Raw genomic sequence first — 15,859 nt, 5'->3', positions numbered from 1 at the left:
CATGGTGTGTGGAACAGCAGTCCTCAGGCTGTGCCTGCCCTGGTGACTCCATGGTGTACAGAACAGCAGTCCTCAGGCTGTGCCTGCCCTAGTGACTCCATGGTGTGTAGAACAGCAGTCCTCAGGCTGCGCCTGTCCTAGTGACTCCATGGTGTGTAGGACAGCAGTCCTCAGGCTGCACCTGCCCTGGTGACTCCATGGTGTGTAGGACAGCAGTCCTCAGACTGCACCTGCCCTAGTGACTCCATGGTGTGTAGGACAGCAGTCCTCAGGCTGTGCCTGCCCTGGTGACTCCATGGTGTGTAGGACAGCAATCCTCAGGCTGTGCCTGTCCTAGTGACTCCATGGTGTGTAGAACAGCAGTCCTCAGCCTGCACCTGCCCTGGTGACTCCATGGTGTGTGGAACAGCAGTCCTCAGGCTGTGCCTGTCCTAGTGACTCCATGGTGTGTAGAACAGCAGTCCTCAGGCTGTGCCTGCCCTAGTGACTCCATGGTGTGTAGAACAGCAGTCCTCAGGCTGTGCCTGCCCTGGTGACTCCATGGTGTCTAGAACAGCTGTGCTCAGGCTGTGCCTGCCCTAGTGACTCCATGGTGTGTAGGACAGCAGTCCTCAGGCTGTGCCTGCTCTGAGTGACTCCATGGTGTGCAGAACAGCAGTCCTCAGGCTGCACCTGCCCTGGTGACTCCATGGTGTGTAGGACAGCAGTCCTCAGGCTGTGCCTGCCCTGGTGACTCCATGATGTGTAGAACAGCAGTCCTCAGGCTGTGCCTGCCCTGGTGACTCCATGGTGTGCAGAACAGCAGTCCTCAGGCTGTGCCTGCCCTAGTGACTCCATGGTGTGTAGAACAGCAGTCCTCAGGCTGTGCCTGACCTAGTGACTCCATGGTGTGCAGAACAGCAGTCCTCAGGCTGTGCCTGCCCTAGTGACTCCATGGTGTGTGGAACAGCAGTCCTCAGGCTGCGCCTGCCCTGAGTGACTCCATGGTGTGTATAACAGCAGTCCTCAGGCTGCACCTGCCCTAGTGACTCCATGGTGTGTAGGACAGCAGTCCTCAGGCTGTGCCTGCCCTAGTGTCTCCATGGTGTGTAGGACAGCAGTCCTCAGGCTGTGCCTGCCCTGGTGACTCCATGGTGTGCAGAACAGCAGTCCTCAGGCTGTGCCTGCCCTAGTGACTCCATGGTGTGTAGAACAGCAGCCCTCAGGCTGTGCCTGCCCTAGTGACTCCATGGTGTGTGGAACAGCAGCTCTCAGGCTGTGCCTGCCCTAGTGACTCCATGGTGTGTAGAACAGCAGTTCTCAGGCTGTTCCTGCCCTAGTGACTCCATGGTGTGCAGGACTGCAGTCCTCAGGCTGTGCCTGCCCTAGTGACTCCATGGTGTGCAGAACAGCAGTCCTCAGGCTGCGCCTGCCCTAGTGACTCCATGGTGTGTAGAACAGCAGTCCTCAGGCTGTGCCTGCCCTGAGTGACTCCATGATGTGTAGAACAGCAGTCCTCAGGCTGCACCTGCCCTAGTGACTCCATGGTGTGTAGAACAGCAGTTCTCAGGCTGTGCCTGCCCTAGTGACTCCATGGTGTGTAGGACAGCAGTCCTCAGGCTGTGTCTGTCCTGGTGACTCCATGGTGTGCAGAACATCAGTCCTCAGGCTGCGCCTGCCCTGGTGACTCCATGGTGTGTGGAACAGCAGTCCTCAGGCTGTGCCTGCCCTAATGACTCCATGGTGTGCGGAACAGCAGTCCTCAGGCTGTGTCTGCCCTAGTGTCTCCATGGTGTGTAGGACAGCAGTCCTCAGACTGTGTCGGACTGCGAGGGACTCCATGGTGTGTAGAACAGCAGTCCTCAGGCTGTGCCTGCCCTGATGACTCCATGGTGTGTAGAACAGCAGTCCTCATGCTGTGCCTGCCCTGAGTGACTCCATGGTGTGTGGAACAGCAGATCTCAGGCTGCGCCTGCCCTAGGTGACTCCATGGTGATCAGAAAAGCAGTTCTCAGGCTGAGCCTGCCCAGAGTGACTCCATGGTGTGTAGAACAGCAGTCCTCAGGCTGTGCCTGCCCTAGTGACTCCATGGTGTGTAGGACAGCAGTCCTCAGGCTGTGCCTGCCACGAGTGACTCCATGGTGTGTAGAACAATAGTTCTTGGGGTATGTGTAGCCATGAGACATGTCCTCCATTTTATAAAGTAGAAGTGGCCCTGAGCTGCTCTGTTTTTCGTGTAAGTGCTAAGGCAGAATGACTTGGTAACTTGTCTGGGCAAACAGACAACCACCAGATGTTGGACATACAGAACTTACTCAGTACAACTCCCAGCTGCACAGCACAATCATAAGATACACAAAGTGTTAAATTAATCCTGCTAATTAAAAATGATCACCTGTGCACTTAACAAACAGTCGGAAGCCCATGGATGCAGGGACACATCACCCCGTATCCGGGAAACCAGGCCTGCGGGCGTATCAGACACATCAGACCACCCAATGGTGCAACTCCTTGCCTGAGACACGTGAAGGAACCGCACCGAGAGCTGCAACAGCACACACCAGCCCACATCCTGCCAGGCCTTCTGAACATGCCCCAGGGTCTGCTGACAGGGAAGGAATCCCACCCTGTCTGCAGGGCTTCACCTCAGCTCTGTCCCCTGTCGGACTCAGTGTACTTGGAAACCCCGCCTTCTGTCGCCCACCTGGAGCAAGTACTGCAGCATGAACAAGCTGCACGTCTCTAGCCACTTCTCCAGCGCTGGTGACCCCATCTGACCGCCCACAGTGACTTCTGGCCTGTATCAGCTCTCAGCCTTCTGCCTCTGAAAACCCTGTCCACCTTCTTAGCCATCTGTGACCGACAGGTGGCTGTGGAGCGTTGGAGGTATTGGTAACCACGACTGGACTGGAATAAAAGCCCTGTGGTGGACACGATCCCCATGTCAAGTGAACATGATCCCCAGTGAGTGGAGCCGAGAGAAGCCATCCAGTCGGTGAATTTGTCATTGGTCAAAACCCCTGACCCTGGAAGACACTGATTGTCCCATCCAGGTTCAGGCAGAGCTGGCCCCCAGAGTGCCCAGCCTTCCTCCCACGCCGGGAGCTCTGTCACTGTCCCTGATGGGCCACCGATCCTATGGGCATATGTGGGATGCTGCCAGGGTAGGTCTCAGAGGGCAGCGTGGTTCTCTGTTCCACATACCTGAGGAGGTGCTCAGTGTGGCCACCTGGAATGCAGAAGAGGGGACAGGGGCAGAGGGGACCCAGGAGGGGACAAGGAATAGTTAGGGCCAAAGAGGACAGGGAACTCATAGGGCCAAGAAGGACTGGGAGTCCACAGGACTCAGGAGGGGACGGAATCTGTAGGGCCCAGGAGGGGACAGGGAGCAAGGAGGGCCAAGGAGGGGAGAGGGAACACCTAGGGCCAAAGAGGACAGGGAGCCCAAAGGGTCAAGGAGGACAGGGAGTCCATAGGGCCCTGGAGGGGACAGGGAGCCTGTAGGGCCCAGGAGGGGACAGGGATCCTGTAAGGCCCAGGAGGGGATAGGGAGCAGGCAGGGCCAAGGAAAATAGGGAGCCCAGAGGACCCAGGAGGGGACAGGGAACCTGTAGGGCCCAGGAGGGGACAGGGAGCCTGTAGGGCCCAGGAGGGGACAGGGAACCTGTAGGGCCCAGGAGGGGACAGGGAACCTGTAGGGACAAGGAGAGGACAGGGAGAAGGAGGCCTAGGAGGGGAGAGGGAGCGAGTGAAACCACGGGGCTGGCTGAGGAGGAGGCCACTGTGACTCAGGTGGGAGTTTCATCATGGACATGACCTAGTGCTAAATGACCTTGAACTAAAAGCAAGGTCAGGAACATCTCTGACTTCACTAAAGAGACATTTCATATCTAAATAGGATTCAAAATAAAAGTCCTCTTACGTGGTTACACCAGATGGAAAGAAGAAGGCAGAGTGGAAGCCCGCAGCCGAGCGGCCTCCCGCAGCCGAGCTGGACACCAGCCCATAGGCCAGCTGGAGCCAGGGACCAGAGTGCAGCAGGGCTCTACCTCACAGCAGCAGACCTCAGCCCAGGGAGGGATCGGGTGTGGCACAGTCACCGTTCATAGCCTCTGCGGGCAGTGAGGAGCCCGGGATTCTCTGTCCTGCCAGCCCCTGCTGGGGTCGAGGACAAGCGTGTGCCTGTAGCCCAGAAAAACACTCACAAACACCGAGAAAAACTGTTAACAGGTTTCGGTGGAGATTAAAGAATCAGCAGTTCCCAGGAAGCACCTGCCGGCAGGTATGTGGGGGTTGAGGATGTTGTGGGAGAAAAGGAGTCCAGCACACAGCTCAGGGAAGACCAGGAAGCCGCAGAGAACAGCCGTCCAGCAGAGGAACGCCAGGCAACAGGGTGACCAAGCTCAGCAGCGGGAGACTCGCTCTCCTGGTGTCCTGGGTGTCCCTCTGAGCAGGAGCCAGGCAGGCAGGAGGTGGCTCCCTCTGGGCCCGGGACTTCTCTTGTCCACGGTGGCAGACCTTACTCGGGTTTCTACCTTCCCACCCTGAGTCTCACGTTTTACTGCTGGCTCCACGGCCAGGCCACCATGCTCCTTTTCTGGGAGAGAGGCCACCTTGGCTGCACCGTGCAGTCTTGTTGAACGTGGAACCTGAGATCGCCACGGTCCCCTTTCCCCCAGGGAAGCCTGTGCCCCTGCACATGGAGGGGGTGGATAATCCCTGCCTTTTTCAGACATGGCCCCTCAAAAGCCATCCTGGTCTGCCTCCACAGTGGTGGCCCCCGCCCTCCCCGGTGCTGGCTTTAAGCTGGACTGGTGTGGGTGTGGAGCAGCGCTGCTGTAGACCCAGGTGGGCACCGGTGCCCCTTCCCAGAGCTGCCATCTCCTTCCCACGGGCCTCCCCCAGCTGGCTGCACACCTACAGGACAGCTCCCGGCACTGCAGTGCCCACGCCCTGGGACACACGTGAGCGCTGACAGAGGGCTCCTCCTCCACCTCCTGCATTCCCGGCCTCCGGCCTCCACAGGCACACACCTTCAGGGCCGGGAGCAGGCTGCAGACCTGGGGTCCTCTGTGCTGAGGAGACACATCACCCCACCGTGCTCCTTCAGCAGCAGTTGGGAAGAGGAGGAGCCCAGAGACCAGGCTGTAGGAGAGTGCGCTGCCTGAGCACCCCATGAGTACTCTGGGGGATGTGACTGAGGCCCTGACCCTGGGTGGGGGGTCTCTGGGCCCTCTAGCGTCTCCAGAGTGTCTGGCCGGAGCTGACAGTGCCAGCTGCTGTCTGGCTGGGAGACAGTCCCCAGGGCTAAGCAGCAGCAGGGTTTGCAAACCCTGGACTCAGCTGACTCAACGAGCCATGCTCCAGGCCCTTGCTGTCTGCTGCTGAGCCGGCTTCAGTTGGCCAGGCAGACCTCACGTGCTTGTGCTGAGAGTGACCATGAGATTAACACAGAGCCAAGCCTCAGTCCTTGGTCCTCGGTGAAGGCTCCAAAGGCCCCGCCTCAAAGATAGCCAAGGCCGCGCAAGACCTGCACCCTGGGGAGAGGGTTCCGGCAGAACTCTTGGTGTCTCTCTGACCAGTGCTCTCAGACCCCAGAGACTGAAAACAGGAAAAGTGGGATCCTCCCACCAGAGTCTCAGTAGTTATCCATGTTGGCAAGTAGGTTACTGTCAAATAAGAAAGCCACATAACGTGTCCAGGGAGTGATAGGAAGGCTTCTCTTTGAAGGAGTCTCTGACCTTGGGTACAGAGGAGTACATGGCAGGGGGCACTAGGCAGCGTCCACTGCCTGGCCACAGACAGCCCAAGCCAGGAGGATGGGAGGCCCTAGCTGGGAAGTAGCTGCATTTTCTCACGGATGGTGATCATTAGCAGGACTGCCCATCAGGGCAGGGGGGAGGGTCCTCGTGGGGGTGGGTCTGTCTGAAGAGGGCAGGACAGACAGCCCAGCAGGCAGGAGAGCCATCAGAGCAGGGACTGATGTTCTTGGACAGAGGGGGTGAGGAGAGGGTTTGGGAATGAGGAAACATGGAATAGGAAATCTAGGAACGCATTCAGAAGCTGCTTATGGAAATAAGAACTCCTACTTCAAAGACGTGGGATGTGAGCCAGAAACAGGCCTGGTGAGTACAAAGAAAACGCATGAAACCCGTCTTTCTACAAAATACCTCACACCCTCAGGGAGGCTCAGAAAGTGAGGTGCCTCGAGCACTGTGGAGAGGGGCTGGGCTTCCCTGGCCTCTCCCTGTGCCCTGCTGGGCCCTCTGCATGCCCCCTGGCACCAGAGAAGTGTGGTGTGGCCTGTGGGCACAGAGGAAGAGGGGTCTCCCAGCCCCCAGCCCCACCCTTGCTCCACGTCCTTCCCCAGCTGCCCTTTCATCCTGATTGAGCCTCCCTCTCGGCCTCACCTGCCTCCATTAGTCAGCAGCCCTGCCCATGCCCCCAGGCAATAAGTAGGGCCCTGAAGGGACAGAAGGCCCTGGGGGAGCCTCTGCACCCCCTCCCTCAGGGCAGGCTGCTGGGTGCCTCCCCAGGAGGGGCTGGCCCACCAGAGGCAGAGACCTAGAGAGGGCGAGGGTCTGCCTCTGAGCACTCCTCCAGGCTGTGCTAATCTGACTTCTTTTCTCTTTGGTTTTAGGGTCAGATTTGAACTCCAGGGGTGTTTTCTCCTTCCCCATCGTCCCAGGTCCCCGGCAGCCTGTGGGCCTGAGGGCTGACCCCATAGTTCCCTCCAGGCTGTTAGGTCTCCCCTTTCCGGGCTCCACCTGCTGCTCGAGGTCTCCAGGTCGTCAGGAGCTGGCATTGTAGTGACAGAGCAAGCGGCAGCCCTGCTCAGGGAGTTTCCTGCCCTCAGGGGAGGGGTCCAGGGCTCCAGGCCCAGGCTCCAGCACGGCCTCTGAAGTTTAGAAACAGCCCTGCTGTGCTCTCCCGAAGCCGGCGGAGAGTCTGAGTGTGGAACCCACTCTGGCCACTGTGCTCCTTCCGGGGCCTCGTCACCCAGCACGTCCCTCTGTCATTGCAGGCATCCACAGGACGGTCTCACCTCAGCCCACATAGAACTTCAACCCAGGCCACTCTGTCCCGGGTGCACGCCTAGTCCCCGTGTCCCTAGCCTGAGGCCCCTGTGGGGTGGGGCTCAGAGCCTTCTGGGTGCCCTGCTGAGCTCCCTGGTCACTTGCTTCCTATCTTCAGCGCTCACGGGTGTGGGGGTGGTGTTGCTCTGAGAGTCTGCATCCTGCCTTGGCCAGATGCAAACTGCTTTTGGTTGACACCTGTGTGTTCCTTGGATGCCAAACACGGTTCCCTGTGCGGCAAAGGGGTCGAGAGTTATGAACTCAAGTGTTTCCCTTGTGCTCTTCCAGTCTTGGAAATCAACCAGGGAGAGACGGGAAGCGCCGTCCGGCACTCAGGAGACTTTTGCTGTGGCTCTGCAGGAAGCCTGGGCTTCGACCCTGCTTAGCTCACCAGGGGAACTCCCGTCACCCACATACTGGGCTCCTGTGGCCTGGGTGGACTCCACGTGGCCATGGCTAGTCACAGCCAGAGCACGAGGGTGGCAGGCCCCAGTGGAGGTTGGCCAGTCCTGAGAGGTGGGCAGTCAACATGTGGTGCCTCCCAGAGGACCAGGAGGACCTGGTTTTCCACCAGGAGGCAGAGCCACTTGGTACAGGTGCTCCCAACTCAGGGAGCTAGATCTTGGGTGACCTCCATCAGTCGAGATCACGGGAAGCTGCCAACACACTGACTGCACCTCACCTGCTCTCAACACAGCTCACTGTGGGGTGATCGTCAGCTACCTGGGAGCCGCAGCTGCTGAGCTCAGCTTCACCAGCTTCACAGGAGGGTTGGACCACTGATTTCCAACCCCAGAAGAGACTCACATTCAGAATTCAAAGAACAGTTTCTACTGAACACCGACTGCTTTTGCACCACCACAATGTAGTGCAGATAGTCCTGGACTTAGCATCCACAGGAAAGAGTAGGCTGAAACACAGCAAGTCGGCCTGCCTGAGCCGAGAAACTAGAGCACTTGGTCACGGGAGCATGGAGGAGGAGACCCCTCCGTGGAGCGCTCCCGATCATCTCAGGCCTGATGACCAGCCTGGATGGGTGTTAATGCTGTTGTTTTTACCCTGAAAATGAGGAGGGAGGTTGTTTCTGGATGGCCCCAAAATTAAATTTTAAATTAAATTCTTAAAATTATAGTATGGCTAGGACTTGCCTCAAAATCTGGGGCTGTGGGGGTGGGCATGGGGGCAGGAGGAGGCAGAGGAAATAGCATAATAGAACAAGACTGGCTTAGCCAAGGGCTTTTGAAGTCATGCACCTGAAGCAGATCTAAGGTGGCTACTAAACCCTCTTCTTCTGATGATGCTTACAGTTCCTATAAGACTCAGTTATTTTAAAACAAGGATCTAACCACTCAAGAAGTAAGTGTGGTTGTAGATCATTGGTGGAGACTGACCGTTTAAATATTTCTGATATTAAAATCCCAAGGACACAAGTCACTTTGTGTGTGTGTGTGTGTGTGTGTGTGTGTGTTGTGGTGCCGGGGATTGAACCCAGGGCCTGAAGCATGCAAGGCAAGCACCCTACCAGCTGAGCTATACCCCCAGTCCATGACTCACTTTTAAAGTTGGTGCCAAGATGTGGCTCTGACCCTGGGCAAACAAAGCAGCTTCCCACGTAGGTGCGAGGACCATGCTCACACCAGCCGCACAGCTGGGCAAGGCCCTGCAGTGTGTCCCCCTTCCTGCCACCAGCTGGGCCACCTCCTGGCCCGTGTCCCTCCCCTCCCAGCCCTGGCTCTACTCCAGGAGCTCCAAGTCCTCTGCTGCTCAGAGCCTGCTCTGTCTTGACTTTCAGAACACCTTTTCTGCCTGTGGATGTGCCTCCCCATCCCACTATGGAACCAGGTCCTTATACAGCTGACCCTTCCAGACGCCCGCAGGTCACGGGCCACAGGAACCGTCTCCCCATCCAGCCACACGCCCTTCTCCACTGGTGGCTTTTTTTTTTTTTTACTTAAGTGCAAAATAAATTTTAAAAACTTAGGTTTCTGCCTTTGATTCTTATTTATCTCAGATAAGAAATCCCTGGACAGGGCATGCCTCTCCTGACAGGTAAGGACATTCTCGCAGGGTAGCCAGGGAGGTAGAAATGAGTGTGATTCACACCTGAGGAGGGGGCAGGCGGGAGGGGATGGAGCTCAGAGAGGCCAGGTGACCTTCACTAGGCTGTCAGCAAGAGGCCGATGGGGGCACAGAATCTGGTCTTCTGGCTCTAAATCCTCTTACCTTCCACGGCACGTCATCCCCAGCCTGCTCTAGGTCAGTGGGGCCAAGCACCACAACAGACATCTGCTGACCATGGATGAATTTCTAAAGTTTGGAAGAAGAGTTCAAAGCTCTAGAAACTGCACCTATTTAGATGTCTATTCCCCAAATGAATTTATTATTTATTAGAATAAAATGGTGTTCATCATAGTTATTTGTAGATGAAGCCCCATTGTTTACAATACACATTAATCCTGGAGGATTGACTTCACATTAAAAACCCGGTTGGCCAATTACCAGCGATAGTGAGTAACAAAATGGTGGTCTGGAGGCCGAGGCTGCTGACGATGCCCACCTAGCGTATGGCCCGACACACAGGACTTCGCCCTGTGCCAGGCTCCCTCTGACTGCACATGACCCTCCTGGTTCTTGGGAGAGAGGCACAGCTCTCGTTCCATCTCACAGACAGGGACACTGAGGTGTGAGAGGCCAAGTGGACACAAGTGTGCAGCTGGCCTCCTGAGCAGGGCTGTGTGTTCCGCTCACCTTGGCATCTGCTGTGCCCTAACTAACGTGTGATTCCTGTCCCTGCAGCCCTGCCCCAGCTCCTCTCCCAATGGAGGACCTGAGGTCCAGAGATCCCAGCTGAGTTTGCTGGGGTGACAGGCTGTTCATTTGGGAGGAGAACTTAGGGTTCATTTGTCACAATTGGGGAGAGAAGGGTGGGGACCAAAAGGGCAGGAGGGGATGGGCCAGCAGCAGCAGGGGTCACGGTATACTGGGAGCCCAGGACCTCTGTCAGCATCCCCAATGACATGCAGAAGAGAGTGCACACCTGCACACACACCTGCACACACATTCACATGCATATATAGACATGCACATGTGCACACACACCCTGAGGCCCAGGAAGTCATGGCCACAAGAAACCCAGAGTAAAGAGCCACCTGGGATTCAGAGGGCTGCCCAGAGCTGGAGCTGGAGATAGGCAAAGCCACAGGACTCAGCAGGGACGAGTGTGGGCCCACAGTTCTGTACCTGCTGCTGCACATGAGGCCAGCCCCAGGTGCATGGGATGCTGCATGTGCTGTGCTCCAGCTGCCTCTTAGGACGGGCCCCGCAGAGCCTCACACCCTGGGCAGGGTGCTGCCAACCAGCATGGGTGCAGAGCCTGCCTGCCTCTTCCTCTGCCCGCCTGCCCCTGCTCAGGGAAGCACGCGTGTGCAGGCTGGTTTGCAGCCCTGGTGCCCACACAAGAGCATGTGACAGCACATCTCCATCGGTGACGGCACAACCTGCGTCTTGATCTTGGGGTGGCGGCTGAGTCTGCCAGACACATTCACAGTCAGCTGCTGCCCAGGCTGAGGACACCCTTGGAGGAAAAATGGTCTCTATGCCTGAGGGCCAGGAACCACATCTATTTCTGAAAGACGCAGCTGCCTGGTATAGGAGGGGGCCACTTGCTCTGGCTGAATTCTAACCCTCTTGGTTTCTTCTAAGTGACCTACATTTCCTGAGACGGGTGTCTGCTGAGGTACTCTTCCCCGCAGACAAGGTCAGGATGCAGGGCTAACCGGTTCTGCTGAATGAAATTATACTTGACCTTTTCTCCCATGACATCTCTAAATAGCTGCTGTGAAAACAACCACTGCTGTCTGGCCAGATGGACGTCCACCCAAGGTGACCCAGCTGTGTGCCCCTCGCTCTTGACGTGGTGGTCCACGTCTAAGCACATGAGGGTACTATCCTGGAACCATCATTCCCAGGGAAAGCTTTCTTTCCTGATGCCTGGTGCCTCTGTCTTTCCTCGTCCAGCAGAACAGGCCTGTTCCCGTCCCTGAAACAGAACTTGTGTCTGAACTGATGTGGAATCTCAGCTGGGCACCTGGGATGGAGAATGTCCCTCAGGGTCCTCCTGAAACTTCCTGGGAGTGACCTCTGTTGGAGGACCCCAGACTGCACCTGCATGGACGTGTGCGTGTGTGGTATCTCCCCATCAGAGCAGGAAGAGCTTTAAAAATGCCCATGGTGCACAAGCAGCGTTTACTTGAATGGATCTCTAAATAAGAATAGCAGGAGAAGAGCGGTGTTGAAATTTTCATGCCAATTTCTAAAATTCCCAGGACAGCTCACAGACTCAGTGGCTTCCAGCATGCAGGGCTTAGATTTTCCTGCAGATGGACATCACACCCGCGAAGCAGGCGCCCCAACACGGCAGGTGCAGGAGCCAAGTGCAGACCCCCAAGCTATGGGCTCCTCCTCCTGTGGCTGTTCACACACAGGCCTCCCCTGGAAAAGTGCCTGATGGTCCTGTCCAGAATAAGGGAGCAACCGACTACAGCTTTCCATTCCTGGACTGCTGGGTCCCCAGCACAGAAGTGTGATAGGCTAGCAGTGAGGGCAGGCCGCATCTCTGTCCAGCATCTGTCTGAATCCCACCCTCCTGTCACTGCAGCTGCAGGAATTGTGCCTCAAAGGCCACAGACCTCTTTCCACTGTGCCTGAGATTCTTGAGAGCGGTTGTCGGCTAAAGAAGACCCACCGCGGCCTTGAGCATTCTCGCACACGCGGGCTCAGCTCCTCCAGCTCTGGCCTCCCCTCTGCAGGTGAGGAACGCGGTCACTCTGGGGTGGGGGATACACTTCAGCTCTGAAGCTCAGCTGCCTGCAGCACCCTAGCTTTACCACCACCTGAGGGACCAAGCAAGTCACCCATCAGGAAAGCCTGCTTCCTGGGCACAAAGTGGACACAACTGCCTACAGCAGCAACTTTCTCAGCTCTAATGGCCACTGGTTGAATATCAGCACCATGTGATTGGGTTGGAGTCAGAGATCTGTCCTCATCTTTTCAGGGAAGTCACTGATGGTACTTGTCATAGACAGATGTCTCTGGAGCTCATTATGGTCACACACATCTTAATGACACAGCTTAGTAAGAACATTAAAAAAAAAACTTTAAATAACTGGTGAATCTAGTCCCAAACTGAATGCATCATCTGTGGTGACCAATAGCACACAGTTGGTGCCACATGTTCTTGAGGATTTTCAAAGGCAACAGTGAAACAGAAGCCTCTACTTTCTAGAAGGCCAAGGTGTTGCCAGCTCATTCCGGGGGCCGGGCCTCTCTGAGGCTGCTCCCTCCCCCTGGGCAACTCTGACGGCCTGGAAATGAACAGTCCGGCCTTCCTGGGGCCGTCAGGCACTGTCTGAGCTCCGGGGCTCCTCTCTCCCTCTGTTGTCCCTGCCCAGCCCAGGGGGGGGCCTTCTTCCCTCTTCCCCTTGTGACCCACCTGCTCTAAGAACGTCCCGTTTCCTGGTTCCATCTCTGCCCAAGCTGATCCAGGGTGAAGACCACCAGAAGAGCATCCCCGCCCGACCAACCTCTGTCTTCCGCAGTGTCACATGTGTCTGGCGCCCTCTCCCCGTGGCCCCCGCCTGGCCTTTCTCCCACAAGGTGCTCTTCCTGACTGCACCTGCTGTGCCCCACGTCTCTGGGCTCGGCGGTGCTTGCTGACTGGTACCCCTTACTAACAGTATCCCAGGACTGTCACAAGCCACCAGGTACGTATCATTTTCTGAGGACCTTATCCAAGCATCTTATCATCAGAAGATTGGGAGCTCGGTGGGTTTGAGGCAAAGGCAAGTTGTAAGAGTGCCAAGCATTTTGCAGACATCCCTGCAGTTAACCTATTTCTCCATGTTACATGCAACAGAACAGGGAAAAGGAAGCAAGAAGATGAGGCTCGCAGGAGCTAGAGGAAGCTGATGGGCCAGGCTCCTGGCTCCTGTTCACGGTGCATGCTAGGCAGGGGCTGATGGATGCCCTCCTCCTCTGACCCCGGACTAGAAACAGGATGGAGCCCCAGTGCTGGGGCAAGAAGGACAGGGGGGCAGGGACACCTTCCCAGAGGGGCAGCAGGAAGGGAGGGAGGGTCCTGGAGGCAACACCTGCACCTTCAGTGGGCCACGACCCCTCCTGGCACCAGAGGTCACAGGGAAGGAAGAATGCAGACAAGAAAGTGGTCACCAAGAGAGAGAAGGAGAAGGCAACTGAGCCAGAGACCGGCTAGAAGGAAAGAGGCAAAGAGCCCTCCTCCTGCCTTCTGCCCCAGAAACACACAGACCAAACTGCCCTTACCAAAAACACGCCCAGAAACAAATGATGGGGAAGGCCACTGGGCGGCCTGAGCCCCAGGACCAGCTGTCCCCGACGTGTGACGGAGACAGCATGCAGCAGGCTCAGGGGAAAAGGCCACGTAGCATGGGACAGAAAACAGATGCTGGGAAGTCAGGAAACTCTGCAAGTCAAAACGCCAAGAAAAACGGAGTAGAACAGTCTTGAACCCACACCAGGCAGGAAGAGAATGAGCACGGACAGTTCGTAAGGCATTCCTATTCCTTCCTTCTGTTTAGGAAGAGAGAAGAGCGAGAAGTGAAAGGTCTCCAGGCCATCCACGGCTGTGCAAACGTGCCTGCTGCTGACCTGCCCATCTGGCTTCCAAAGAGAAGGGAGAACCCTCATAAAAACCACCCTAAAAACCAAGCCTCGGTGCTCTTAACAACAGCGAGGGTACTTACTAACAGTATCCCATAGAACTTAGAGAAGGCCTGGCGGAGCAGAGAAAGCATTTCCCTGGGTCAGAAACGGCGGTGGTGTTGGCCAGGAGCAACCGTTTCACTCTGCAAGCTAGAGAATCTCCCTCCTCCTCGTGGCAGAGAGCGAACCTCCAAGCAGCGTTGGTGGATCCTCGGGCCAGTTCTCGCCTGGGATCATCCGGAAGTCAGCAGAGGGCAAGGGCAGTTGCTTGAGGCTCGGATATGGCCATGCCACTTTTAGCAACTGGCCTACCAAACTCTCAGGGTCATTTACTTAATATAGAGCTCTTTCCATTGGGTGACCGGGCACCAAAGTCGGCCACCTGCTGGGCGGCAAGTCCGCCTCTCTTGAGAGAAGCCCAAACCCAAGAGGGCCACTCACGTCACAGATGGTGGCAGGGGCTGCAGCCCCTCGGGATGTCCCGAGGCTCTGCACGGCTGCAGCTGCAGGCCAGGCCTGGGTCAGTGCAGAGCCGTTCTTCGGTTGTCATTATCCTCGTTTACGGGTTTTGCTCCAGAGACTCTATTTTTGTAATTTTAAAACTCTGATTTCCCTGTACACTGGCAGGCCCTCCACTGAGGAAACCCGAACCTGGGAGAGTGTGAGCCACTACTCAAGGTCACAGGGCTAATCACAAAGCCAAGAGGACTCACTGCTCCTTATTCTCAGGCTGCCCCTCGGCCCACGAGATCAAGAATGCCAGCGATCTGATGTGTGTCCAAACTGGGTGAGTGGCAGATCTGTCTTCCTGCCCAACCTGCCCACTGGTATAGTGAGGTCAGTCTGCCAGGGTGGCTTTCCCGTCAATCCGGCTGTGTCCTTTGCAGACACGCTGTCCTTCACTCTCTGTGCTAGATGCTCACTGAGGATGACCATCAAGTCTGCAGCCCTGTGATGTGGGGACAGGGCCTCGGCCCCTCAGTCACGTTCTTCTAATGCCTCATGGTTTCATTTAGATGGACGTCCATGTCGAATCCATGTCTTTCCTGGAGGCTGAGCAGCCAGAGACATAACTGTAACGGTTCCACTTTCCATTAAGGTTACACCATGTGTAAAAGCTGGGGAGCACCGAGGGGGCCCGAGGCCTAGTTCTGCCACTCACTAACTCTGCTGTCTGGAGAGGCTGTGGGCACCGGCGCCATCCTTTCTCCAACTTGTGAGTGGAAATCAGGGTCCTCACAGGTGTCGGAGACGAGTGCGTGACCCTCTCCTGCCTGAATGAGGCTGACTCTTGGGAGGCTGCCATCGGAGATGTTTCCTTTCTTTATCTCCCGGCGTGCTTGCTTCTTCCCTCTGCAGCCTCCTTTTCCAAACCATCTCTTGGGATCCACTGGTGTGGTCACGCTAGATGTTGAGAAAATCGTGCCTCTATTCCCTTTCCTTCAGGACGGTGACTCGCACCATGAGCTGCAGGCTTGTGCCACGGTGAGCGCCTACGTGCCCCACAGTGAGCTCCTACTTGTGCCACGGTGAGCGCCTACTTGTGCCACGGTGAGCGCCTACTTGTGCCATGGTGAGCGTCTACATGCTCCATGGTGATCTCCTACATTGCCATGGTGAGTTCCTACTTGTGCCCCACGGTGAGCTCCTATGTGCCCCACGGTGAGCTCCTACTTGTGCCCTGTGGTGAGCTCCTACTTGTGCCCCACGGTGAGCTCCTACTTGTGCCCCACGGTGAGCGCCTACTTGTGCCCCATGGTGAGCGCCTACTTGTGCCATGGTGAGCGCCTACTTGTGCCCCACGGTGAGCTCCTACTTGTGCCCTGTGGTGAGCTCCTACTTGTGCCCCACGGTGAGCTCCTACTTGTGCCCCACGGTGAGCTCCTACTTGTGCCCCATGGTGAGCGCCTACTTGTGCCCTATGGTGAGCTCCTATGTGCCCTGTGGTGAGCTCCTACTTGTGCCCCACGGTGAGCTCCTACTTGTGAGGGTCACATCTGCAAAGCCCTGTCCCCACCCTGGTGATAGGACAACTTCAATTAGGTCCTAAACAACAACGATTTTAA

General features: G+C 56.6%; 1 protein-coding gene and 1 long non-coding RNA gene across 2 annotated transcripts in view; one reads left to right on the top strand and one right to left on the bottom strand.

The window, feature by feature from the left end:
- Rps6ka2 (ribosomal protein S6 kinase A2) overlaps positions 1-14,071 on the bottom strand; it is a 194,381-nt gene extending 180,310 nt beyond the window's left edge. The window contains exon 1 of the mRNA XM_026379542.2: positions 13,835-14,071. Within this exon, the coding sequence (XP_026235327.1) occupies positions 13,835-13,885 (51 nt within the window). The 5' untranslated portion in view covers positions 13,886-14,071. The remainder of the gene's footprint in view (positions 1-13,834) is intronic.
- A 118-nt stretch (positions 14,072-14,189) lies between these two features.
- Positions 14,190-15,406, top strand: LOC113175279 (uncharacterized). Its single transcript, XR_003299949.2, has 3 exons — positions 14,190-14,313; positions 14,421-14,580; positions 15,240-15,406. It is a non-coding gene; the product is annotated as an uncharacterized LOC113175279 (long non-coding RNA).
- The last annotated feature ends 453 nt before the right edge of the window (positions 15,407-15,859 follow it).

This window comes from Urocitellus parryii, chromosome 8 (genome assembly GCF_045843805.1).
Source record: "Urocitellus parryii isolate mUroPar1 chromosome 8, mUroPar1.hap1, whole genome shotgun sequence".
Taxonomy (NCBI): domain Eukaryota; kingdom Metazoa; phylum Chordata; class Mammalia; order Rodentia; family Sciuridae; genus Urocitellus; species Urocitellus parryii.
The sequence above is the reverse complement of the archived record's forward strand: the minus strand, read 5'-3'. Positions and strand labels throughout refer to the sequence as shown.